This window comes from Bos indicus x Bos taurus, chromosome 5, assembly GCF_003369695.1.
Source record: "Bos indicus x Bos taurus breed Angus x Brahman F1 hybrid chromosome 5, Bos_hybrid_MaternalHap_v2.0, whole genome shotgun sequence".
Taxonomy (NCBI): domain Eukaryota; kingdom Metazoa; phylum Chordata; class Mammalia; order Artiodactyla; family Bovidae; genus Bos; species Bos indicus x Bos taurus.
In genome coordinates, this window is record NC_040080.1 from 5,705,900 (window position 1) to 5,730,500 (window position 24,601).

Below are 24,601 nucleotides of genomic sequence, written 5' to 3' on the forward strand. Positions count from 1 at the left end.
TACATCAAGACTATATATTGTCACCCTGCTTATTTAATTTATATGCAGAGTACATTATGCGCAGTGCCAGGCTGGATGAAGCACAAGCTGGAATCAAGATTATATCAATAACCTCAGATATGCAGATGATATCAACCTTATGGCAGAAAGTAAAGAAGAACTAAAGAGCCTCTCAATGAAAGTGAAAGAGGAGAGTGAAAAAGTTGGCTTAAAACTCAACATTCAGAAAACCAAGATCATGGCATCTGGTTCCATCACTTCATGGCAAATAGATGGGAAAACAATAGAAACAGTGACAGACTTAATTTTGGGGGACTCCAAAATCACTGCAGATGGTGATTGCAGCCATGAAATGAAAAGACACTTACTCCTTGGAAGAGAACCTATGACCAACCTTGACAGCATAGTAAAAAGCAGAGACATCTTTACTTTGCCAACAAAGGTCTATCTAGTTAAAGCTGTGGTTTTTCCAGTGGTCATGTATGGATATGAGAGCTGGACTGTAAAGAAAGCTGAGCGCAGAAGAATTGATGCTTTTGAACTGTGGTGCTGGAGAAGACTCTTGAGAGTCCCTTGGACTGCCAGGAGATCCAACCAGTCCATCCTAAAGGAAATCAGTCCTGAATATTCATTGGAAAGATTGATGCTGACACTCCAATACTTTGACCACCTGATGCAAAAAACTGACTACTTGGAAAAGACCCTGATGCTGGGAAAGATTGAGGGCAGAAGGAGAAGGGGACGACAGAGGATGAGATGGTTGGATGACTTCATCGTCTCGATGGACATGAGTCTGAGCAGGCTCCAGGAGCTGGTGATGGACAGGGAGGCCTGGCGTGCTGCAGTCCATGGGGTCGCGGCGAGTCAGACACGACTGAGCGACTGCACTGAACTGAACTGATGCCTGTGTGCTGTCACTCCAGTCGTGTCCGACCCCTTGCGACCCCATGGACTGTAACCCGCCAGGCTTCTCTGTCCATGGGATTCTCCAGGCAAGAATACTGGAGCGGGTTGCCATTTCCTATCCAAGGGATCCTCCTGACCCAGGGATTTAACCTGCCTCTCCTGTGTCTCCTGCTTTAGTAGGTGGATTCTTTATTACTGAGCCACTGGGGAGCTCTTCTAACTCAGAGAATGGGCTACTCTTTGAGCCCTCATCCCTGAGAAGTCCTGAACTCTGTCTAACCTTAGTTTCCTCAGGACTCAAAAAGGTAACCCCCCCAAAAAAAATCCCTTCAGCTTTTCTGAGGTTTTCTGCTTTGATTCCTTAGCCTTCTGTCAGTCCCCACCCATGGCTTCTGAATTCAGCAAGTGCCTCGAGGGGAACACTGACAGTATCAGGGTCTTCTGTTTCCCCTTCTCACCAGGAAGCTAAGTGAAGCCTCTGATTCTGGTCTCTGCAGTCCCACGCACTCTGCGTGTCTCTCTCTGCTGGTAGTGACCGCCTACCTGGGCCTTCGGCCCTGGTCCTGAACCCTGGCTCTGCTCCCAGAATGGGTCTGTGACCTCCTTCTCTTCTGAGTTCTGAGGCTCCCCCTTCACTCCGACTTGTGTCCCTTTGAGCCCTTGTTGTCTCAGAAAGCCTTCTTCAGCAATCAATGCAAAGAAATAGAGGAAAACAACAGAATGGGAAAGACTAGGGATCTCTTCAAAAAAATCAGAGATACCAAAGGAACATTCCATGCAAAGATGAGCTCGATAAAGGACAGAAATGGTGTGGACCTAACAGAAGCAGAATATATTCAGAAAAGATGGCAAGAATACACAGAAGAACTGTACAAAAAAGATCTTCACGACCCAGATAATCACGATGGTGTGATCACTGACCTAGAGCCAGACATCCTGGAATGTGAAGTCAAGTGGGCCTTAGAAATCATCACTACGAACAAAGCTAGTGGAGGTGATGGAATTCCAGTTGAGCTCTTTCAAATCCTGAAAGATGATGCTGTGAAAGTGCTTCACTCAATATGCCAGCAAATTTGGAAAACTCAGCAGTGGCCACAGGACTGGAAAAGGTCAGTTTTCATTCCAATCCCAAAGAAAGGCAATGACAAAGAATGCTCAAACTACCGCACAATTGCACTCATCTCACACGCTAGTAAAGTAATGCTCAAAATTCTCCAAGCCAGGCTTCAGCAATATGTGAACCGTGAACTTCCTGATGTTCAAGTTGGTTTTAGAAAAGGCAGAGGAGCCAGAGATCAAATTGCCAACATCCTCTGGATCATGGAAAAAGCAAGGGAGTTCCAGAAACACATCTATTTCTGCTTTATTGACTATGCCAAAGCCTTTGACTGTGTGGATCACAATAAACTGTGGAAAATTCTGAAAGAGATGGGAATACCAGACCACCTGACCTGCCTCTTGAGAAATTTGTATGCAGGCCAGGAAGCAACAGTTAGAACTGGACATGGAACAACAGACTGGTTCCAAATAGGAAAAGGAGTTCGTCAAGGCTGTATATTGTCACCCTGTTTATTTAACTTATATGCAAAGTACATCATGAGAAACGCTGGACTGGAAGAAACACAAGCTGGACTCAAGATTTCCGGGAGAAATATCAATCACCTCAGATATGCAGATGACACCATCCTTATGGCAGAAAGTGAAGAGGAACTCAAAAGCCTCTTAATGAAAGTGAAAGTGGAGAGTGAAAAAGTTGGCTTAAAGCTCAACATTCAGAAAATGAAGATCATGGCATCCAGTCCCACCACTCCATGGGAAATAGATGGGGAAACAGCGGAAACAGTGTCAGACTTTCTTTTTCTGGGCTCCAAAATCACTGCAGATGGTGACTGCAGCCATGAAATTAAAAGAGGCTTACTCCTTGGAAGGAAGGTTATAACCAACCTAGATAGCATATTGAAAAGCAGAGACATTACTTTGCCAACAAAGGTCTGTCTAGTCAAGGCTATGGTTTTTCCAGTGGTCATGTATGGATGTGAGAGTTGGACTGTGAAGAAGGCTGAGCGCCAAAGAATTGATGCTTTTGAACTGTGGTGTTGGAGAAGACTCTTGAGAGTCCCTTGGACTGCAAGGAGATCCAACCAGTCCATTCTGAAGGAGATTAGCCCTGGGATTTCTTTGGAAGGAATGATGCTAAAGCTGAAACTCCAGTACTTTGGCCACCTCATGCGAAGAGTTGACTCATTGGAAAAGACTCTGATGCTGGGAGGGATTGGGGGCAGGAGGAGAAGGGGACGACAGAGGATGAGATGGCTGGATGGCATCACTGACTTGATGGACGTGGGTCTGGGTGAACTCCGGGAGTTGGTGATGGACAGGGCGGCCTGGTGTGCTGCGATTCATGGGGTCACAAAGAGTCGGACACGACTGAGCGACTGATCTGATCTGATCTGTCTCAGCAGCTGTCTGTATGTCAGACAGATGTTTTGCTGTCTTTTGTCTGGCTTTCTGTTTGTTCTCAGTGGAAGCAAAGAACTGCAAGCTGAACAGCAACCCTTCCCTTTTTGATGGGCATTCATTTCTTTTTCTCTCTTTCCCCTCTTCAAACAGTCATTCTTTATGTATCTCTATGTACTGATGCTTTCATCTCCATGGAACGGATTCCCTGGGGTAGGATTGCTTAATCTGACCCCAGCCTATAGTCTGACCCACCCCTGCCTCTGCCCTCACCCCGCCCCCACCCCACCCCAGCCCTTGGCTGCCACAGCTCTTCCCTAACACTCTGGTTTGCATCAGCTCCAGCCTGGTTCTCTCCCCCAGCCCCCTGCAGCCCTGCCCTCCTCCCTGAGGTGGACCTGCTACTTGGGCAGTTACCTGTGTCCTTTTTATTCTCTGCCCTGTCCCAAGCATCTGAAACAGGGCGCAGCGTAAAGTAAGTACTCAGTATTCTTGGAATGAACCCAGTCAATTTTGGAGCATTGGAGAATTGCGTTTTAAAACTCTGCCTACAGCCATACCACCCTGTACGCACCTGATCTCGTCTCAAAGGCTGACTCTGAGCCACACTCAAAGTCTCAAAGTGAAAAGCTTTGAGTCAAAGCTCAGTCATGTCCGACTCTTTGAGTCCATGGAATTCTCCAGACCAGAATCCCGGAGTGGGTGCCGGGAGTCAAATCCCAGCTCTGTTGCCTAACAACTGTGTGACCCTGGGCAGACGTCTCCGTGCCTCAGTTTCCTTATCCCTCAGCGGAGATCGTTTTCGTAGCTACCTCGTAGGATAGTCTGTGTCAGTCGCTCAGTCATGCTGGACTCTGCGACCCCATGGACCACAGCCCACCAAGCTCCTCGGTCTGTGGGATTTTCCAGGCAAGGATACTGGAGTGGTTTGCCATTTCCTTCTCCAGGGATTGTAGGATAGTGATAAGGATTAAATGAGCCAATACACGTGTAGTCGTTTCCTAGGAATTTGTAACAAATCACCACAAACTGGGTGGCTGGGACCACAGAAATCTCTTCTCTCACAGTGCTGGGGCCAGAAGCCTGAAACCCGGGCGTCGCAGAGTCCTGCAGCCTGCCACGGTTTATCTGTGTGAGGGCCCTTCCCTGCCGACTCTGGCTCCCAGCCTTGCTGGCTTGGCGGTCCCTGGCTGCCCTCGGCTTGCTAAACTGCCCTCACGCTGACCTCTGGCCTCTTGCTTGTGTCTGAGACTTCACCTGTGTTGTCCTCACTCTCCAGAGTCCCTTCTTTTCATAAGGACTCCAGTCCTTGGACTTGGGCTCACCCCTAATCCAGCGTGTGCATGCATGCCTGCTCAGTCACTCAGTCACGTCTGACCCTTTGTGACCCCATGGGCTGTAGCCCGCCAGGCTCCTCTGTCCATGGAATTTTCTAAGCAAGAATCCTGGAGTGGGTTTCCATTTCCTCCTCCAGGAGATCTTCCCGACCCAAGGATCAAACCTGTGTCTCCTGCACGGGCAGAGGGATTCTTTACCGGTGAGCCATCGGGGAAGCCCAGTCTAGTATGACCTCATGGGAACTCGATTACATCTGCAAAGACCTTGTTTTCATTAAGGTCACATGTGCAGGAAACTGGGTTAAGATTTAAGCATATCTTTCTGGGGACACAAGCAACTCAATACCGTAGGTTAACCCTTTCAGTGGAGCCTGGCACCCGAGGGCAGGGTTTCGATCTTTGTTCACCTTTGAGTTCCTGATGGCTTGAATAGTGTCTCCAATATAGGTGTCCCCCAATAGCTCTTGAATTAATTAATAATGTATTAACTCTCTGTCTTCCGCACTACAAATATATTTATAAAACCTATCATTCATCTCTGTTTTATTATATCTTTTGCCATTAAAGTGTTTTAAGATTTTTGTACAACCAATATATCTATATTCCATTCTTTTTTCCTCTTTTTTTTCATTAAAGATAAATTCTAGTCTTGCTTAATAAGTTTCCATTCTTCCCTGGTCCCTCCGGGTCTCCCTCTCATACTTTACAGATAATCTAGACTTTCTTGTGAGAATTTTTTACTGCTTTACTTTTTAAATATGAATTCCTAATCCATATGGAGTTAATTTTTTTTGTACTGTGTAAAATGAGGCTCTTCTATATTTTCCCTGTGTCGTTTGTGAAATTCTCATTATACTAGGGCATACATCTGAAAATTCTCATTTTGTTGCACAGTTCTATACATCTTTTTCTATATCAATGTAATTTTTTTATTTTAGTAAAACAGATCTTTCCTTATTTTTTCCTTTTTGTATTTTCTTGGCTACTCTCAGGCCAGATTTAAATCTTTCCATATAAACTCTATCCATATAGAGTTACCTCCCAAATGCATTATTAAGATCATAATTGGACTTGCGTTAAGTTTATATGTTAAAAACGTATCTGCTTTTGAAATTGAGAAGGGAGAAATAAAGTCAGGCCCAGAGGCGGGTGTGGCCGCCCGGTGGCAGCTCCTCCCGCCACCTTGACCTTGTGCTCAGCTTTGGGCCCCGTGGTTTGTCTTCACCTGTCCTTTGAACAACAGACATGATTCCGGGACTGAAGAACAGTCTCCTCTGAAGGAGAAATGGCTTGTCCGCTTTCAGCTGCAGTCTTCACAGCTTGTTACCAAAGTGCCGGATTCATTTGCCCGTGGAATGTGCGAAGATTTTACACATGTGCAAAACAGCACTGTACGTTCTGGGGGCTTGCCTCCAAGGTTAGACGTGTCTGGTCCATTTGCAAGTCACCCCGGGAACCTCCTTGTTACTGGAAGCTGTCAGGTCACCTTGTCTTTTATTCTTTTACAATTTCTGAAGGTCGCGTTTAGGCTCAGCATTTTTTTCACTCTGAGCCTTAAACACAATTTTAGTCTTGTTGTTCTAGGGGGATAATATAATTTAAAAAAACTCCACTAAACCAAATCATATTGTCACTGTTTTCATTGTCATCATCACGCCTGCATCAGGAAAGGAGAGAAAAAGCCCCACTGGTTTACAGCTTGGTGACTGCGGTTATCAAACCCTCAGTGTGTCTTGAAGGTACAGAAGATGGGGGGATAGATTGTTTTTGGAAGCATTTTCAGCACCATCACCCATGGGTCGGGTGGAACTGGATCTGGACCAGGGATCTCCCCTAAGGGCTAAGCGTGTCTAGATTTGGGAGAGTGGTTGGATTGTGATAGTGGTATCTTTCTAGAGGTCATAGCATTGCCACCAAATATACAGGATCCATGGACTCACGGAGCTGGAAAGGACCTCAGAGTTCATGCACTTGCTGTCCTTCACCCCCTCTTCATGGCCCTCCCTCTCTGCTCTCCAGTACCTCAGGGGGTACTTACCCAGTGCTGCTGGACGCGGAGTGTGGCTGAGATAGCCTAAGCAGCAGCTGTGGGTCCAGCATGGCCTTGGGCTCCAGCGATCGGCTGTTAGAAGAACTTCCCCGGGGCAGCTGCTGTCCCATCCGCGTGGTCCCCAGAGTGAATGCACGTGAAACAGGCCTACAGCCACCCTGCAGACTGAACCAGGAACCTCCCGCCAAGGCCATCTTAAATGAGCCAAACTGCGCTTGAGCCACAGACCCACTGGTTCAAGGACAAATGTTTGTTTTGTCATTGGCCACCGCATTTTGGATGATTGTTACGCGGTAGCTGGCTCACAGAGCCTCTGTCCCTGCTGTCAACCTGCCCCAAACATCTGGGCCACAAAGCCTCACGGAGCACCCAGACCCGGTCTCAGCCATGTCCTCCCAGACTGCCGGGCAGCTCGCTGCAGTGGGGAGTGGTGAGTCTAGACTCAGCCACAGCGCTGGGCTATTTGTCACGGTTACTGAGCATCCCTGGGCAGTACCCCCACTGGAGTTATTCACGTGTCTCTGTGCTCAAGCCCAGCCCCGGGGACAGGTGCTGGTGTCTCTGGGCTCCAGGCTCCTCATCTGTATGTAAGTGAACCTGTAAATGCCGCAGCTGACACGCTCCAGGCTCTCCCACCGCGGAGTCAGGAGACAGTGATATCTCATGGTGTCAGGCCGACATGCGTTCAAGCCTTTGCTCCACCACTCACAGCGGCTCTTTCTGGCAAACGGTTGTTTTTACTTAGCCGTTCTAAAGTTTGATCTCCTCCTTTGTAGGATGGACTTGGTTCTATTTCTGTTGAGGAGCTGTTGCTCTGCTTAAAAAAGGCTAGTGTGTGGAAGTCACTTAGTAACATGACCGCACCTGGTATGTCTTCAGTCAGTTCTCTTTCTTGATGACACTTGTGAAGCGTCCATTACCCCCTGGAGTCCTGTTTGCTGCTCTGAAGTCGGCCCTGGGTCTTGTCATTGGGCCGTTGATGCTGGGACTGTGCTCGAGATGCTCCCCAGCTTCAGATCCCACTTCTGAGTCCCTGTCTCCGGAACAGTCCCTGCCATCGGTGTCCTTACACCAGGACACTGAGATGCTCGGTGTCCTTTATCTGAGATGCTCCACACCCTGGGAGCGTCCTTCATTCTTCACGATATTCCTGTCACATAAGAAACTAAAAGGAAACCCGTCACTTGAACGGCACTCGGAACAGGCAACAGCCTCTCAAACTGAATGCACCGTGGCCTCTGTGGGCGGCAGCACCGTGACTGCCTCTCAGGTGGGTTTGCATCAGCTGTGAACACCCTGCTTGCTGGGGCCACGTGGACAGTCAGATTGTGTGCCTGAATATTCACGGAAACATTTGCCAAAAGAGTTTCGGCATTCTATCTGAGTACACATCTGATCTGAAAGTTCCGTACTCTTTTCCAGCCTTGGTGCTCTAATCCCTCATAGCAGATTTGCGTGTGATCAGGTCGTCTTGATGACTGAATTCTCTGATTGTTTCTACCCTCTGATGACTGAGGCAGCTAAGGGTTGGGAGGGGCTGGAAGAGCAGGAATTCTTGGGATAGGGAATGGAGGGTGGGGAGATCGAGTAAGTCTGAAATTCTAGAGAAGCTTTTTTTTTTGCCTGTTTCATTTTAACTATGAATGTGTATTTCAAGAAGTTGAAGTGATATTATTCATTAAAAATAAAACCCAGAACCTTCATTGGTTCCTTCACAAGTAACAGGTGGGAGAATCTCCAGGTGGGGAGGAATGGCTGAACTAGCAGTCTCCAGGTCTGTGCACCCGACTTCTGCCTTCACTATGCATCTTGGTCTTTAAGTCTCTGGCTTCTGTGTAAGCCGGAGTGTAAACACGAGTCTTTCCCTTGGTCCCCCAGACTGACAGTTTGCAGAGAACATGACTAAGTGCAGGGTTAAGGGAGGAACAATAAAGATCATGGCTGACCCGGCACCAGAGCCGTGCACCTTTGCAAATCTGAAGCTTCTGTAGTTCAGGTCTCAAGGACAAGTCAACCTTGCAGTTCCAAGCCCGCCTCCCTTTCCTCCTGCTTCCTTTTGTCTGCCTCCCGGGACAATGTCTTCTTGTCCTGCCTAGCAGTATTCTGGGTAGTCTAGCTACTACCTGGCCAAGGCTAGATGACCACTTGCCACTCATATCTGCCTCACGTGGACTCTCTCACATCAGGCGAAAGGTTCACCCCGACGTGCAGTAGGAGTTGGGCTTCCCAAGTGGCACTAGTGGTAAAAGAACCCACCTGCCAGTGCAGGAGATGTAAGAAGCATGGGTTTGGTCACGGGGTCAGGAAGATCCCCTGGAAAAGGGGCATGACAACCCTCTCCAGTATTCGTGCCTGGAAAATTCCATAGAGGAGTCTGGTGGGCTGTAATCCACTGGGGTCACAAAGAACTGGACACAAATGAAGCGGCTTAGCACGTAGCAGGAGTTGGGAGAGCATTCAGGGTTCCCCTACACTGGCGCCCCTGCCTCCTCTTGTCATTCGGCATTTGCTGAGCACCTACTGTATGCCCTGGGGGTACAGAGGTGGAAAAGAAGTGCTGGTGACTTCTCCATCCAACAGGCGTTTATTTGTCGAGTGCCTGAGGGACTGCTTACAACAGAAGCAAGCGGAGGGGCTGTGGACGCTCAAAAAAGAGCATTATCGCTGCAGGTGGGCGGCTGGGAAGGCGTTTGCTGTGCTGGTCCGAGCTGTGATCGCATCAGGGAGTTCTGCTTCTCCTGTGAGTGAATCAGCTGCTACTAGACCAACTTTCCTAGAGACGTAACTGTGAACGCTGGACAATGTTAAACGAGTCAGTAAATTAATGAATAAATAGCTAAATAAAGTACCCGAAGGTCCTGGAGAATGAAACTAAGCAACCAGATTCTGGAGAGGAGTCAACTCTTGGAAATGGAAATAGCATGGGGAAATGTTCCCATGTTTTCAGCTTCTCATCTGAGTGAAGGCTGAAGTTGGTGCCACATAAGGTAGATAAAGTACTGATAGAAAACCAGCAGCCTTTCCAGCCTGAAGAACCAGAGGGCAGAGGGAGGTCCGAGTGACTGATGCCACTGGGGAATAAAGGGAGATTTCTGTAGAGGACAGAGCCAGAATGTAGATGCCTTAAGCTCTGTTTATAAATTTTCCCCAAATCTCTGGCTGACCCCGATGATACAAAAGCAGGGCAGACTGCTAGGAGCCTGGCTCAGGATAAAAGAGCCAAACTGAGATTTAAACTGCTGCCCAGCAGACAGAGTGCAACCAAGTCTACTGCGTACTCAAACAGGTAAACAAAATGTAACAGGATCTAGAACCTCCACACACCACAATATTCATAGTGTCCAGGAAGCCCACCCAACCTTACTCAACATATGGAGAAATAGGGAAGTGTGACCTTTCTCAAGAGCAAAGACTCTGAGATGATCCAGATGTTAGACTTAGCACTTGAAATTTTTAACCATTAAAACTATGCTCAGTCATGCAAAGGAAAGTATACTCATAACGAATGAAAACACAGGAAATCTCAGCAGAGAAGTAGAATTTATGAAAAAAGCCAAATGGACATTCTAGAACTAAAGAATAAAATATCTGAAATAAAAATTCACCAAGAAAAATTTACCAGATGGGCTTAACCACAGAATGGAGATAACAAGAGAAGAGTCAGGGAACTTGAAGACACATCAACCGAAGTTACACAAACTGAAGAAGAGAAAGGAAAAGATTCGAAAAGAAAAAGGACAGCAGTTGAGGGATGTGTGAAATCTCATCAGGTCTCACATGGATATAATCGGAGTCACAGAAGGAAGAAGACATATGTGGTAATGGCTGAAATTTCCCAATTTTTTGTTGAAAAGTTTACATGTGTAAATTCAAGAAACACAGAAAACCCCCAGTAGGATAAATACAAAGAACAAAATCGTAGATAAACTGAAAACCAAAATCAAAGAGATAGACCTCAAAGCAGCACGCGAAAGACGGCATGGTAAAAGGGGAACGATGATTTGAAAGACCGTCACCTCGTATCAGAAATGATGGTGGCCAGAGAACAGTGGGACAGAAACTTCACCCTGCTGAAAGGACAGCGGAAACTAAAACCAACAGAAACCCCTCACCCAAGAATTTACATCCAGTGCAATCTCCTTTAAGAATGAAGGTGAGATAAAGGTGTTTTCAGATGAAAAAGCAAACGGAGATCATTCACTGCAAACAGGTCTTCACTCTAAGAAGTGCTGAAGGAAGTTCTCCGGACTGAAGGAATTCGATACCATAGATGGAGACTCAGATGATCACGAAGGAAGAAAAAACATGGGAAATGGTCCAATTTTACTCTTCAGTTAAATATAAAAGGCTACTGTTTCTCAGTTAAAAATGCATTTGAGTGCTTAAAGCAGATGTTTTAACCTTGTCTTGTGGGGCATAGATGTAAAAAATGCCTCCGGCTTGAAGGACGGGGCAGCGTAGGAATCTCCATGGTTGCAAGATTCCCACATTTCGGGTGGCATGCTTCAGTATTACTGAATAGACTGTGAGAAATTAAGGTTGTCTCTTCTACCCCCTAGATTCAGCCACCACAAAAGCGATGCCCCAGTCACGGCCAACAAGTGTTCCTCACACAGAGACTAGTGTAGGTTTCCCCAAAGCAAAGGCCGCTGTGCAAGAGCGGGACTTGGAAAGGCTGAGTCACTCAGTCACCGTCCAGTTACTGGGCACCTACCAGGGCACCCCTGTCTTCACCGGGGGAGCCCGGCAAGGATTCCTCAGAATGGTGGTGTGCGCTCATAAAGAAGCAGTCCCCGATCAAAGTGGTGTCCCAGGAACGGCAGAAGTGACGATTCGGAGAGTCAGGACGTGCCAGTCACAGTTCGTTCTTCTTTGAGGAACTTTCCTAAGGAAAACGCCTCCTAGGAAAGACCAAAGGACAAGACTTCAGTGGTTAAACACGTGACGGTCGGTTTTATACATGTTGCAGTTTAGCCCTACATTGTGTTATAAATCGCCTCCACGGGTTGCGATAAATCTAGTTGATCGGTGGCCCTATTCATCCCAGGAATGAGTGGTGCAAGGGGAGGCTTGAGAGACGCTCATGTCGGTGAACACCTCGCACCTCTCTGGGGATTGTGCTCCTGCGCACTGCATGTTCGGTGGCACTCTGTGCCCGTCGGGGATGGCACGCCTACAACCTCAGGACAGGCTGCCTATGGCACGCCCAGCCTCCCCAGGCTTCTCACCCCTCCAGGCTGTGGAAACATTTGCCTACAGACATTTTCTTACCATCCATTACATATGTTTTTATGAAAGGACTGAGCAGGAGGAATTTGCAATGAATAATTCATGTGTAATTGTTTTGAAAATATAAAGTTATTTTTTTTTTCAAAGAAAGCCACCGACCTCTCCATTTCAGAGCTCCCGCTGCTGCTGCCTGGGTGCCCATGCGAGAGCCACGGGCGGGCTGTCTGAATGCTTGCCCCGTCCCGAGCTGGGACAGACTCCCGCGCAGAGCGGGGCGGGCGGGTGTATGTGCAGATGGCGCAGAGCCGCCAGAGTCCCCAGCCACGCACTCTGCCCAGGTCCCCAGGCGGGCCCTCGGGGTAGTCTGGGCATCCAGCACTGCTCCCCGCCTCCGCCGAGCCCCCAGGCAACACCGTAACACCTGCATCCCCCCTTCCTTTCTCTCTGCTCCCAGTCCTGCACCAAGCCCGACCCGCAGCCTGTTTACTTCAACACGCACACAAGCCCAGCCACGGCCAGGGCCTGACCAACTGGGCAGGTGCAAACGCAGCGAGCCATAGTCACACTCAGCTCATTACTCACATAGATGGCCAGAGAGGCCCGCTCCCGGGTCCTGGCCCACACGCTGGAAAGGGGAGCACAAAGCAGGAGCCGGTGGCTGCCCTGCTGCTGTGAGCACCTTGGTGCTGCTAAGTGGGTCTATATTTTACGGCTCTAGCCTGCGGTGGCCGGGGCGGAAGGCGCCACCTGTCAGACCCCGGGAACCGAGGAGAATCTGTCTCCTGACGGCCTCCTGGGACACGGGGAATGGCAGGTGGCCTTGTACCCACTCATTGGCAGCTCCCCCTCTCGGGTGTCCCGAGGGCATTGCGAGGTGTTCTGCGGAGACCAGGTCAGCCTCTGCCTATTGGTCTGCTTGGATCCGTGTGGGGGGCCAGCACCCCACAGAAGAGCTCTTCCCCCACTCGCTACTGGTATTCCTGTCTGTTTCCACGTGCTCTCTTTGTCTGGAGGCCAGTGGCCTTTCCCAGCAGTGGCTCTCACCACAGCGGTCAAGAAGAAGAACTGAGTTTGGATCCCAGGTTTGTCCCTACCTAATCATGTGTCTGGGGCAACTCTCACAGCCTCAGTTTCTGCATCTTTAAAATGGAGTTAGTAAGAGTGCTTTTCTCACAGCTTAAATGAGATGTTAATACCTGTAGAGACCTCAGGACAATGCCTGGCATGTAATAGGCATCGTTCAGTCGCTCAGTCATGTCTGACTCTTTGCGACCCTGTAGACTGCAGCACACCAGGCTTCCTTGTCCTTCACCATCTCCCAGAGCTTGCTCATACTCATGTCCATTGAGCTGGTGATGCCATCCAACTGTCTCATCCTCTGTTGTCCTCTTCTCCTCCTACCTTCATCTTTCGCTGCATCAGTATCTTTTCCAATGAGTTGGCTCTTTGAATCAGGTGGCCAAAGTATTGGAGCTTCAGCTTCACCATCAGCCCTTCCAATGAATATTCAGGACTGATTTCCTTTAGGATGGACTGGTTGGATCTCCTTGCAGTCCAAGAGACTCTCAAGAGTCCTCTCCAACACTACAGTTCAAAAGCATCAATTCTTTGGTGCTCAGCTTTCTTTATGGTCCAACTCCCACATTCATACATGACCACTGGAAAAACCGTAGCTTTGACTATATGGACCTTTGTTGGCAAAGTAATGTCTCTGCTTTTTACTATGCTGTCTAGGTTGGTCATAGCTTTTCTTCCAAGGAGCAAGTGTCTTAATTTCATGGCTGAAGTCACCATCTGCAGTGATTTTGCAGTCCGAGAAAATAAAGTCTGTCACTGTTTCCATTGTTTCCCCATCTATTTGCCATGAAGTGATGGGACCGGACGCCATGATCTCAGTTTTCTGAATGTTGAGTTTTAAGTCAGCTATTTCACTCTCCTCTTTTACCTTTATCAGGAGGCTCTTTAGTTCCTCTTCCATTTCTGCCAAAAGGGTGGTGTCATCTGCATATCTGAGGTTACTGATAAGTACTGCTAAATCATGGCGATGGTGATGGTGATGGTGGTGATGGTGGTGATGGTGGTGGTGGTGGTGGTGATGGTGGTGATGGTGGTGATGATGGTGATGGTGGTGATGGTGGTAATGGTGATGATGGTGGTGATGGTGATGGTGGTGGTGATGATGGTGATGGTGGTGGTGATGGTGATGGTGGTGATGGTGGTAATAGTGATGGTGATGGTGATGGTGGTGGTGATGATGGTGATGGTGGTGGTGATGGTGATGGTGATGGTGGTGATGGTGGTAATAGTGATGGTGATGGTGATGATGGTCATGGTGATGATGGGTTCTATCTCATCCCATCCTCCTGCTCCCTCCCCCCCATTCAGCTTCCTCCACAGAATGCAGTCTGTGTAGCACTGACCCCACTATTCTTCTGCTCTCTACCTTCTGGCTTCCTGTGCCACCACAGCCCCTGATCAGCACCATGTCTTATCTTGTCTGTGTGTTCCCCACCCCGCAACACTCAGGCAGAGCCTTTATTCTAACCCATCTCCATACAGCCTTCCTGTGTCCGTCCTGGGAGAGTCCAGTCATCCTGGGTATCTTTGGTCCTTAGATGCACAGACACATTTTGAATTATGATTCAGTGTCCTTTTCTGGAAGGAAAGCCATGTTTTCTCATTTAAATTGTGAACACTTCGCAAGAGGCAGGGGTGCTGTCTTCTGTCCCGCTTCTGGCATCCCTTCGGGGGCATTCACCTCCGGGCAGGTAGCTTTGTCCAGGTTGCTGACTAACTGGCTCTCAGCAAAGGGCTGCCAACGTCACCTGCCCCTGGAACAGCCCAGACCATCAGTTCCTCCTGGGCAGAGTCATCTAGGGGATTCTGCTTCCGTCTGCAATGCAGGGAAGTATGTTTTCTCAGTTGCTGCACCCCCAGCCCCTACCTGCCACCCACACAAAAGAGAGACCGTAGGTCAACAGTAGGTTATGTGTGGTGGAGTGAAGGGATCCTGGGTAACTTTCAGTGAGTGGATCACACAAGGAGAGGAAAGCAGGTGTCCGTGGATCCCCCACAAAAAGCATAGTAACTTATAGTTTAAACTGATGAAACTCCGATCAAAATTCTAGTTTTCTGTCCTCAAATCCCCTTGCTTTACTCTACTCTGTTCGTGTTTCCTGGCATGTATGTGAATATATATGAACCTAACTTTTGAAACTCGAAAGCTGCTGCTGTCACAGCAAATGTGAATTTGGACACCTGGACGGTACAGCCAGTGACAAGGCTTGCAGCGATGCCTGCAGCCTGCGTGCCAGGCTGACCAAAGCCAGGTTGGGCCAGGTTGGGAGCCCGCCTGCACTTTTGTTCTCTCACTCAACCAACCAGCCTTGCCCAGGGCCCCAGCCCCAGGACACCCAGCCCTGCCCGTGGGAAGCTGGGGGTGGGAGCAGACAAGTAACAACCAGGCTGGCCCGCAGAGGCCGTGGTGATGAGCTCGTCGCAGGGCTGGAGGGCTCAGCCAGCAAAGACCCGAAACCACCTAACAACCTTTCTCCTTCACTTGTCTTCCTTGTCAGGTCCTAGAAGATTATGGAATGCCCATGGATGACGATCAGTACGCTCTGTTGACCACAAAATTAGGATATAAGAAAGAAGGGATGAGTTATCTTGATTTTGCAGCGGGATTCGAAGGTAGCTAACAGCCAAGTACAAACCCGGCTCCCACGCAGGGCCCCACGGGTCCTTCCACATGGGGCCCCAAGGCCACTGGGGTTGAAGTAGTGTGAGCTGAGATGTGGAAATCACATGCGTCCTAAGACTGAAACAGACACTCTTGTTTAATTTTATCCGTGTTTCGGCCTTTTTTTTTTTTTACCCCCACTCAGCTGCACTGTGAGTGCCAAATTTTGTCTGGCAGAGCCTTCTACAAATAGTAAGCGCACAAATGGTTTCTAAAATTGACTCCCAAGCCTGTGCTCCTCCAGTCATACCTCGCGTCCTCTAAGGTCTTCCTCCTAAAAGTAGATGCTGGTTATCGGTCATCAGAGCCACCTGTGCACCAGCGGGGACTGTGTCCTTCCTGGACCCAGAGGTGCTGAAAGATTCAGTGACTTGGCCCAGATCCACTGGCCCTGTCCCTCCCCTCCCCCTGCCCCGCAGGGTTGTCAGGGGACTCATGGTCCACAGTGCAGTCTGCTCAGCGCCTGGGTCCTCCCATTTGCCCCTTGCCCCTGTTCTGCTCTCCCAGCCACACACCCGGCAGATGGACGACCAGCACGCTTCTCAGCTTCTCAGCCCTTGTCGTCTCTCTCCTCCCTTGTCTCCACTCTTACTGAAGTTTAGATGGACAAATAAGCCCTCCGGAAAAGCTGCAGAAATCCCGTGTATATATCCACGAGTCCACAGATTATATGAAAGCACTGCAGGCTGGACAGGGCAGAACCCAGACCCCTACTTGCTTTGTGCTGTCCTCCCCCGGGGTTGGTCTGAGCGAAGACTGGATAGTGCAGTGGTCTCACTCAAGGAGCTGGCAGCCGTGACTCCTCGCCAGGAAAGAGGAAGGTCCCATCCAGCGCCCCCACCAGATATCATTTGCTGATCCTAAAGGAGAGAGGTCCTGCAACCTGCTACCCCAAAGACAACATGAGAAGCTGTGGAATTTTAGGATTTTGACACTTTGTTTGGCTATACGCTTTGACTTTTTGAGGCAATAAAAAGAAAGGAACCCGCATTTATCTTAGTGAGTGCTTCCGGTGCCCTGGTGCATCCATCACTGAGGCAAGGAAATCAGGGGCCTAGAGTGAGCAGTGACTTCCTGAGGTTCCAGAGCAGGGGGCCTGTCACGAGTGGGCACCTCGCCCTGCAGCTTCCTCTCTTCCCCCTCTCCCCAACTCCTCTGTCCCCTATCAGTCCCCCCAACACATGGCCAGATGCTGGAGGTGGGGAGATGGAGGCTCCAGGCCATGGGGGGTGGGGGTGGGCAAGGCAGAGGGGATCAGGCACCAGGGGGAGATGTTATCCACTAGGCATAGCAAACCCGGGGTGGAGAGGCCACTCCAGACCCAGGTGCAGGCGAGGCAGAGGTCAGGTTCAAGGCTGGACTAAAGGCTGCCCGTGAGTTCCAGAGGCCCTGTCTGCCATTCACCCCTCAGACCACATCAGGGAGGGGGTTACAGCATGTGTAGAGAGTTGCGTCCTAAACCAAGTCCGAGGTTGCAGCCTGGCTTTAGAGAAGGCCACATTCAAGTCATTGCAACTTCAGGGAAATGGGCTGGTTTTTAAGTTGAGGTTACACTTCCTTCCTCCGTTTCAGGGAAGAGAGAGATGGCCTCATTCAGTCATCAACCTGCTGGAAGCCAGTGGGCCTGGGTTAGCAGCCCGTGAGCTCTGTGACCTCGGGGCACTTGGACCCCTATGTCCTCGTCTGTAGAATGGACATAGTAATAGGTCTCCTTGTGCATAAACCAGGCTCAAGGAGAGACTCTGCCTCTTAGAGCCATGGAAAGGGCCAAGGTTTGTCCAGAAGGTGTCTGGAGGCCTCCAGTCTAACATCCAGCACAGACGTGGGCAGAACCTGCTCCGTGACTGAATTACACGTTCCTGCGTTGAGGACCTGATTCTAGGAAACAGAACGGGCAGGAATCCTCCTTCTCTGCCTCTGGTAATGAAGGGATAGACAAGCAGGACGTGATCCCTGCCCTAGAGCAAGGACGGAGGAGCCAGACGTGGGAACGCATCAAGCGAGAGGGTGGCCCCGATGGTCTGAGGACAAGCTTTTCTTGTGGTGACAGGGACATTTCTAAGATCAGAACAGAGTTCAAGCCATGTTCTGTCACAGAGTCGTAGTACTGTCAAGAGTTCTAACAGGACTGGGGACCAAAGAAGTTAAGCATTGAGATAGAAGTACAGAGGTGCGCCCACCACTAACAGAAGCCTCCTGATTCACTGTTTCAGATCCTAAGATGAACGAGCCAGAAGTGACCCCACCCCAGACTCCAGTTCTTCCCAAAGGTGATGTGGACAGCTTCTTTGTCACTGCTGAAGAGTGTCTGAGACAGTTCCCCCGGAGACTGAAGGAGTTCTTCCGGGTAAATCACGACCTCCCTGCTGCCTGCCTTATCTGGACCCAGCCCCCCGCCCCATCCTCCTCTCTGTTCAGCCACAGCAGGTATGAGCCCTGCAGCCCCAGAGCTCTCCTTCCTAGACCCAGACTTGCCCCTTCTCCCCTTCCGGGGAAGGGACTTAACTCTGCAATCCCCTCCCCTCCCTTGTTGACACTCTGCTAGGCCTGCCTTCTGCCCCTCAAAGACATTGGAGAAGGAGACCCTCCTCACAAGACAGGGAGGGGCGGGAAGTCATGACAACCTGAGTTACAGCGAATTTAGGGTCCTTTCAGCCATCCTATCCACTCCTCTCCTGCGCTCACCAAACAGGCTTTGTGCCCTTTCATGTCATAAGCCAGACTCTCTGCTGAAAGCTGGGGCTGAAAACTGGGAGCCCTGCTCAGGGAGCTCAGTCCAGCCCAAGACAGATGGTCAACAGACATTTCAGACACATTGTGACTGGCTGTCATAGAGGGACTGGTACATCTGTGGGGGCTCAAGGAAAACCATTAAGGAGGGCTTCCTGGAGGAGGTGACCCCCAAACGGTATCTTAAACCCTTAGCATGTGCTGGCCAGGAAAAGAAAGGAGCAAAAAATAGAAGAGTGGGCTTACTCAAGGTGGGTGGCAGACAGGCCATGGGCTTTTGGGAAAGCTCCCAGCTCTGCATGACTGAGGCATGGGTTGCATGCAGAAGTTGTAATGAAAAAGATGGGGGAAATAGCAGCCATTCAAACACAGAGGCAGGGGCAGAATGACCTCAACTGTTTTTGTGTTGAGAAGTAAAGTGAAAGTGAAAGTAGTCAGTAGTGTCTGACTCTTTGCAACCCCATGGACTATACAGTTCATGGAATTCTCCAGGCCAGAACACTGGAGTGGATAGCCGTTCCCTTCTCCAGGGGATCTTCCCAACCCAGGAATCGAACCCAGGTCTCCTGCATTGAAGGCGGATTCTTTACGAGCTGAGCCACAAGGGAAGTAAAAGAGGATCATTAAAGTGGGAAAGAAGATCAGTTTGATAAACTGACCATTTAGCTTCAAAATGGGGCAGAGGACCAGTGTGTGGAGACCCCAGGGTGAGGAGACCCCAGGGTGTGGAGACCCCAGGGAGTGGAGACCCCAAGGTGAGGAGACCCAGGGCGTGGAGACGCCAGTGTGAGGAGACCCCAGGGTGAGGGGAGCCTGGGGCATGGAGACTCCAGGGTGAAGAGACCCCAGGGTGAGGGGAGCCTGGGGCGTGGAGACCCCAGGGTGAGGAAACTCCAGGATGTGGAGATGCCAGGGTGAAGAGACCCCAGGGTGAGAAGACTCCTGGGCATGGAGATGCCAGGGTGTGGAGAACACAGGCTGAGGAGACCCCAGGGTGAGGAGACCCCAGGGCATGGAGACGCCAGGGTGAGGACACTCCAGGGTGAGGAGACCCCAGGGCGAGGAGACGCCAGGGTGAGGAGACCCCGGGGCATGGAGACCCCAGAGTGAGGAGACCCTGGGGCGTGGAGATGCCAGGGTGTGGAGACCCCAGGGCATGGAGACCCCAGGGTGAGGAGACCCCAGGGCATGGAGACGCCAGGGTGAGGAGACCCAAGGGTGAGGAGACCCCAGGGTGAGGAGACCCCAGGGCGTGGAGACGCCAGGGTGTAGAGACTCCAGGGTGAGGAGACTCCAGGGTGAGGAGACGCCAGGGTGAGGAGACCCCAGGGTGAGGAGACCCCAGGGCGTGGAGACGCCAGGGTGTAGAGACTCCAGGGTGAGGAGACCCCAGGGTGAGGAGACGCCAGGGTGTAGAGACTCCAGGGTGAGGAGACCCCAGGGTGAGGAGACGCCAGGGTGAGGAGACCCTGGGGTGAGGAGACCCCGGGGTGAGGAGACCCCAGGGCGTGGAGACGCCAGGGTGTAGAGACTCCAGGGTGAGGAGACCCCAGGGTGAGGAGACCCTGGGGTGAGGAGACCCCAGGGCGTGGAGACGCCAGGGTGAGGAGACCCTGGGGTGTAGAGATGCCAGGGTGTGGAGAACCCAGGCTGAGGAGACCCCAGGGTGGGGAGACCCCAGAGCATGGAGACCCCAGGGCAAGAAGACCCTAGGGTGTGGAGACCCCAGGGTGAGGAGAGCCCAGGGTGAGGAGACCCCAGGGTGAGGAGACCCCAGGGCATGGAGACGCCAGGGTGAGGAGACCCCAGGGTGAGGAGACCCCAGGGCGTGGAGACGCCAGGGTGTAGAGACTCCAGGGTGAGGAGACCCCAGGGTGAGGAGACGCCAGGGTGAGGAGACCCCAGGGCGTGGAGACGCCAGGGTGTAGAGACTCCAGGGTGAGGAGACCCCAGGGTGAGGAGACACCAGGGTGAGGAGACCCCAGGGTGAGGAGACCCCAGGGCGTGGAGACGCCAGGGTGTAGAGACTCCAGGGTGAGGAGACCCCAGGGTGAGGAGACGCCAGGGTGAGGAGACGCCAGGGTGAGGAGACCCCAGGGCGTGGAGACCCCAGGGTGAGGAGACTCCAGGGTGAGGAGACCCCAGGGTGAGGAGACCCCAGGGTGTAGAGACTCCAGGGTGAGGAGACCCCAGGGTGAGGAGACGCCAGGGTGAGGAGACCCTGGGGTGAGGAGACCCCAGGGCGTGGAGACGCCAGGGTGTAGAGACTCCAGGGTGAGGAGACCCCAGGGTGAGGAGACGCCAGGGTGAGGAGACGCCAGGGTGAGGAGACCCTGGGGTGAGGAGACCCCAGGGCGTGGAGACACCAGGGTGAGGAGACCCTGGGGTGTAGAGATGCCAGGGTGTGGAGAACCCAGGCTGAGGAGACCCCAGGGTGGGGAGACCCCAGAGCATGGAGACCCCAGGGCAAGAAGACCCTAGGGTGTGGAGACCCCAGGTTGTGGAGACCCCAGGGTGAGGAGAGCCCAGGGTGAGGAGACCCCAGGGTGAGGAGACCCCAGGGCGTGGAGACCCCAGGGTGAGGAGACCCCAGGGTGAGGAGACTCCAGGGTGAGGAGACCCCAGGGCATGGAGACGCCAGGGTGAGGCAACCTCAGGGTGAGGAGACCCCAGGGCATGGAGACCCCTGGGTGAAGAGACCCCTGGGTGAGGAGACGCCAGGGTGAGGAGACCCCAGGATGTGGAGACCCTAGGGCGTGGAGACCCCAGGTCATGGAGACCCTGGGGCATGGAGACACCGAGGCGTGGAGACCCCAGGGTGAAGAGACCCCAGGGTAAGGAGTCCCTGGGGCATGGAGATGCCAGGGTGAGGAGACCCTGGGGAATGGAGACCCTGGGGCATGGAGACCACAGCTCATGGAGACCCTAGGATGAGGAGACCCTGGAGCGTGGAGACGCCAAGGTGAGAAGACCCCACGGTGAGGAGACCCCGGGGCGTGGAGACCCCAGGGTGAGGAGACCCTGGGACGTGGAGACCCCGAGGTGTGGAGACCCCAGAGTGTGTAGGCACAAACACCTCAGCAGACGAAACAATGTTGAGTCCAGGGGAGGGGAGGTGTGGAGCTCCGTGTGGTTAGAGCCAGCCCCCAGGAGCAGGGCAGCCAGTTTACTGTGCTTGAAACATCTTCCCGGCACAGATTGCCAATTGGAGGTTCATTTTGGTTATTACCGAGCTCCCATTTTACAATAGACACACTTATGATTATGGCACCCCACTCCAGTACTCTTGCCTGGAAAATCCCATGGATGGAGGAGCCTGGTGCAGGCTGCAGTCCATGGGGTCGCTGAGGGTTGGACACGACTGAGAGACTTCACTTTCATTTTTCACTTTCATGCATTGGAGAAGGAAATGGCAACCCACTCCAGTGTTCTTGCCTGGAGAATCCCAGGGACGGGGGATCCTGGTGGGCTGCCTTCTATGGGGTCGCACAGAGTTGGACACGACTGAAGCGACTTAGCAGCAGCAGCATATGTATGCTTCAGCCACTGTTTTCGCTTCACCATTTGTCTTGAATGCCTGACCCTGCAGAGTGGTCTCCACATGTTGCTCTGCTCAGGGCGGCCCCTGTCTCTCAGAATGAGCCGGGGTCCTGCCTGGTTGGCTGTAGCCCCTTTCTGACGCATCTCGACACCCCCCGCCCTGACCCTGGGTCATGCTCCGGCCAGCGCCCTTCCTCCCCTTGCGTCCTCGCACATTCTGCTGCTTTCCCCGGATTGTGGTCTGAGCCGCTGAAGGAAGGCGCTGCCACTTCTTGAGCTGGAAGGCCCCGGAGGATGAGCTGGGGGCCAGGAGTTTGATTTGGGCCTTGCTCACGCTGACGTCCAAGGGGAGATGCTGCAAAGCCTTTAGAGACATGCATCTGGCCGCTGTGTGAGGGCTGGGAGCTGTGACGTGGAGGGAGTCCGAGGCAGAGACAGGCCCGTGGTCCCAGTGGGTGGTGCCCCCGGGGACGAGGCTGCTGGATGGTGGCACCTCTGAGGGGCAGGGGCAGCCCTTGATGTCGGCTCCCACTGTAGTTAACGTAACGATTGCACAAGTTGGTGAAGTGATTGCATACTTTGGTGAGTGAATAAGTGAGTACAAGTAGGTCTTCCACAAAACCCCAGCTGGTTTTAATTTCACACCTGAGTCAAAGCAAGTCTTGCTTTATGTGACCTCTATGGAGGGTCCTAGGATACGGAGGTGCAGGCAGGTCCCCCAGAGTGGCCGGAGAGACCCCAGGCGGGGCCGTGTGAGGTGCTGGTGGGACCGGGGGTGGGGATGACAGCCGCAGCGGCTGCACTCCAAGCCCGAGACACAGGGAGCCAGAGTCCATGGAGCGGGGGTGTTGGCCCAGATGGACCCAATTCAGATCCCAGTGCTGGGCGCTCGCTGTCTGACCTCCGGCAACAGTAATAGTAACAAACAGCGTTTTAGACCCTAATGGGACTTACCCGTCCGCTCCTAAGCGCTTCGCCTGCTTGGCATAGTCCTCACGATGACCCCGTAGGCAGTGAGTCTGTCCTCCTCTGTGATGGGTGAGAAGCCTGGCAGGGTTCAGTCTCTTTCCTCAGTCACTCTGCTAGTACCGGGCAGAGCCGGGCTTGGAAACTGGGCAGCCTGCCCCCTGGATGTGCCCTGAGCCCCCCAGCCCGGCTGCAGCCTCAGGTTCCCTGCCGGCCTCTGTTCCCTCACCTGCAAAGTGGGAGTCACCGCAGCGCTACCTGCAGACGCAGAGGCAGGGCTCAGGCAGGCGGGCTGGGCCTTCATTTCAGCCCAGGCATCAAACCAGGGCCCATCCTCTGGGCAGCTCCTTGGCAGAGTTCAGCTCAGCGCGGGTTCTCCTGTAGACAGCAGCCGCCTTTCTGAAAGGCGCTGCCATTTCCAAAAGCCGTATTAAAAACATCGAGGACCAGATTTTTATATGTGCTGGAAAGCTCCAGCATACTCGGTCTTCACTTCCGATATTGGAAGTACCACTCGGAGAAGGCAAAGGAACAGGAGGGAAAGAAAAGCTGCTCCAGTCCCTTTCCTGAGCTCTGAGCGCTGAAAGAGGGCGCCTGAGGACAGAGTTCATCATTGGCCTGGGAAAGCAAACCATGGCAAGGGTACTCCTGGGGCAGGGAAATCTCCAAAAAATGCCACAGCTGAAGCGCGGCCCTTCCCTCTTGCTGGGGATGAGTCCACAGCGCAGGGCGGGAGTGGCAGTGGGGGGTCGGGGAGGGCGGCCCCAGGTTTCGGCAGCCGGGCTGTGACGCTGTGTCCCGGCTCCAGGACCCGTACGCCGCCTTCTTTAAGATGGATACAGACAGGGACGGCGTCCTCACCATGCACGACCTCCACCGCCTGCTGCAGCACCTGCTCTTCAACCTGAAGGATGAGGAGTTCGAGCGCCTCCTGGGCCTTCTCGGCCTGAGGCTCAGCATCACGTTAAACTTCCGGGAGTTTCGGAACCTGTGCGAGAAGAGGTCGTTCAGTGCGGATGACGACGCGCCCCAGAGACTGCCCAGGTAAGAGGCCAGCGCGGGGCGGCGTCCATGCGGGCTCCGCACGGTGCCGAGGGCCAGGGCTGGGGGCGGGGCAGCTGCCGTCCCCGATCGTTCACTCTGTCTTTTCCTTAGTTCAAGAAAAGCCACTCTCAGGGTCACACGCTCAGTGTAGAAAGACTAGGAAATGCAGAGACAGGTGAGAAGATACACTTGATCTGGGCGCCCGTGAGCATCGTTTTTTTTTTGTTTTTTTTTTTGTACTTCCCTGTGCGTCATCCCAGTCTGGTTAATTTACACGTAAATACACGTGTACTTGTACGTTCTCTTTGTTATGAACCCAGGGCCAGGTAGATACGCGTGTCGCTCAGCCTTCCAAGACCTCTGGGAGCACCGCATGCAGAGGGCGGAGCTGGGTGCTTGTCAGAACACTCGGACTTCCCCCAGGCCTGAGTCCTTACCTTGGGCAGTAAGCCTGGCACCACAGCAGCTTGTGGTGATTGGTGGAAACCAAGTGTCCTCTCTTTCTTCCATGTGCATAAATCCACCCACATGCTTATATATTTGTCTCTTTTAAACCCTGGGGTCAGCGGTGCCAGCCCTCTGGGAGATGCAAGGACCCCTTCC

At 52.2% G+C, this 24,601-nt stretch overlaps 1 protein-coding gene across 3 annotated transcripts in view; it reads left to right on the plus strand.

Moving 5' to 3' along the window:
- The window catches only part of EFCAB6 (EF-hand calcium binding domain 6), a 252,818-nt gene that overhangs the window by 144,047 nt on the left and 84,170 nt on the right, over positions 1-24,601 (plus strand). For all 3 annotated transcript variants that reach the window (XM_027540564.1, XM_027540563.1, XM_027540565.1), the window contains 3 exons: positions 15,555-15,669; positions 17,932-18,065; positions 23,763-23,998. In XM_027540564.1, the coding sequence (XP_027396365.1) occupies positions 15,555-15,669; positions 17,932-18,065; positions 23,763-23,998 (485 nt within the window). The remainder of the gene's footprint in view (positions 1-15,554; positions 15,670-17,931; positions 18,066-23,762; positions 23,999-24,601) is intronic.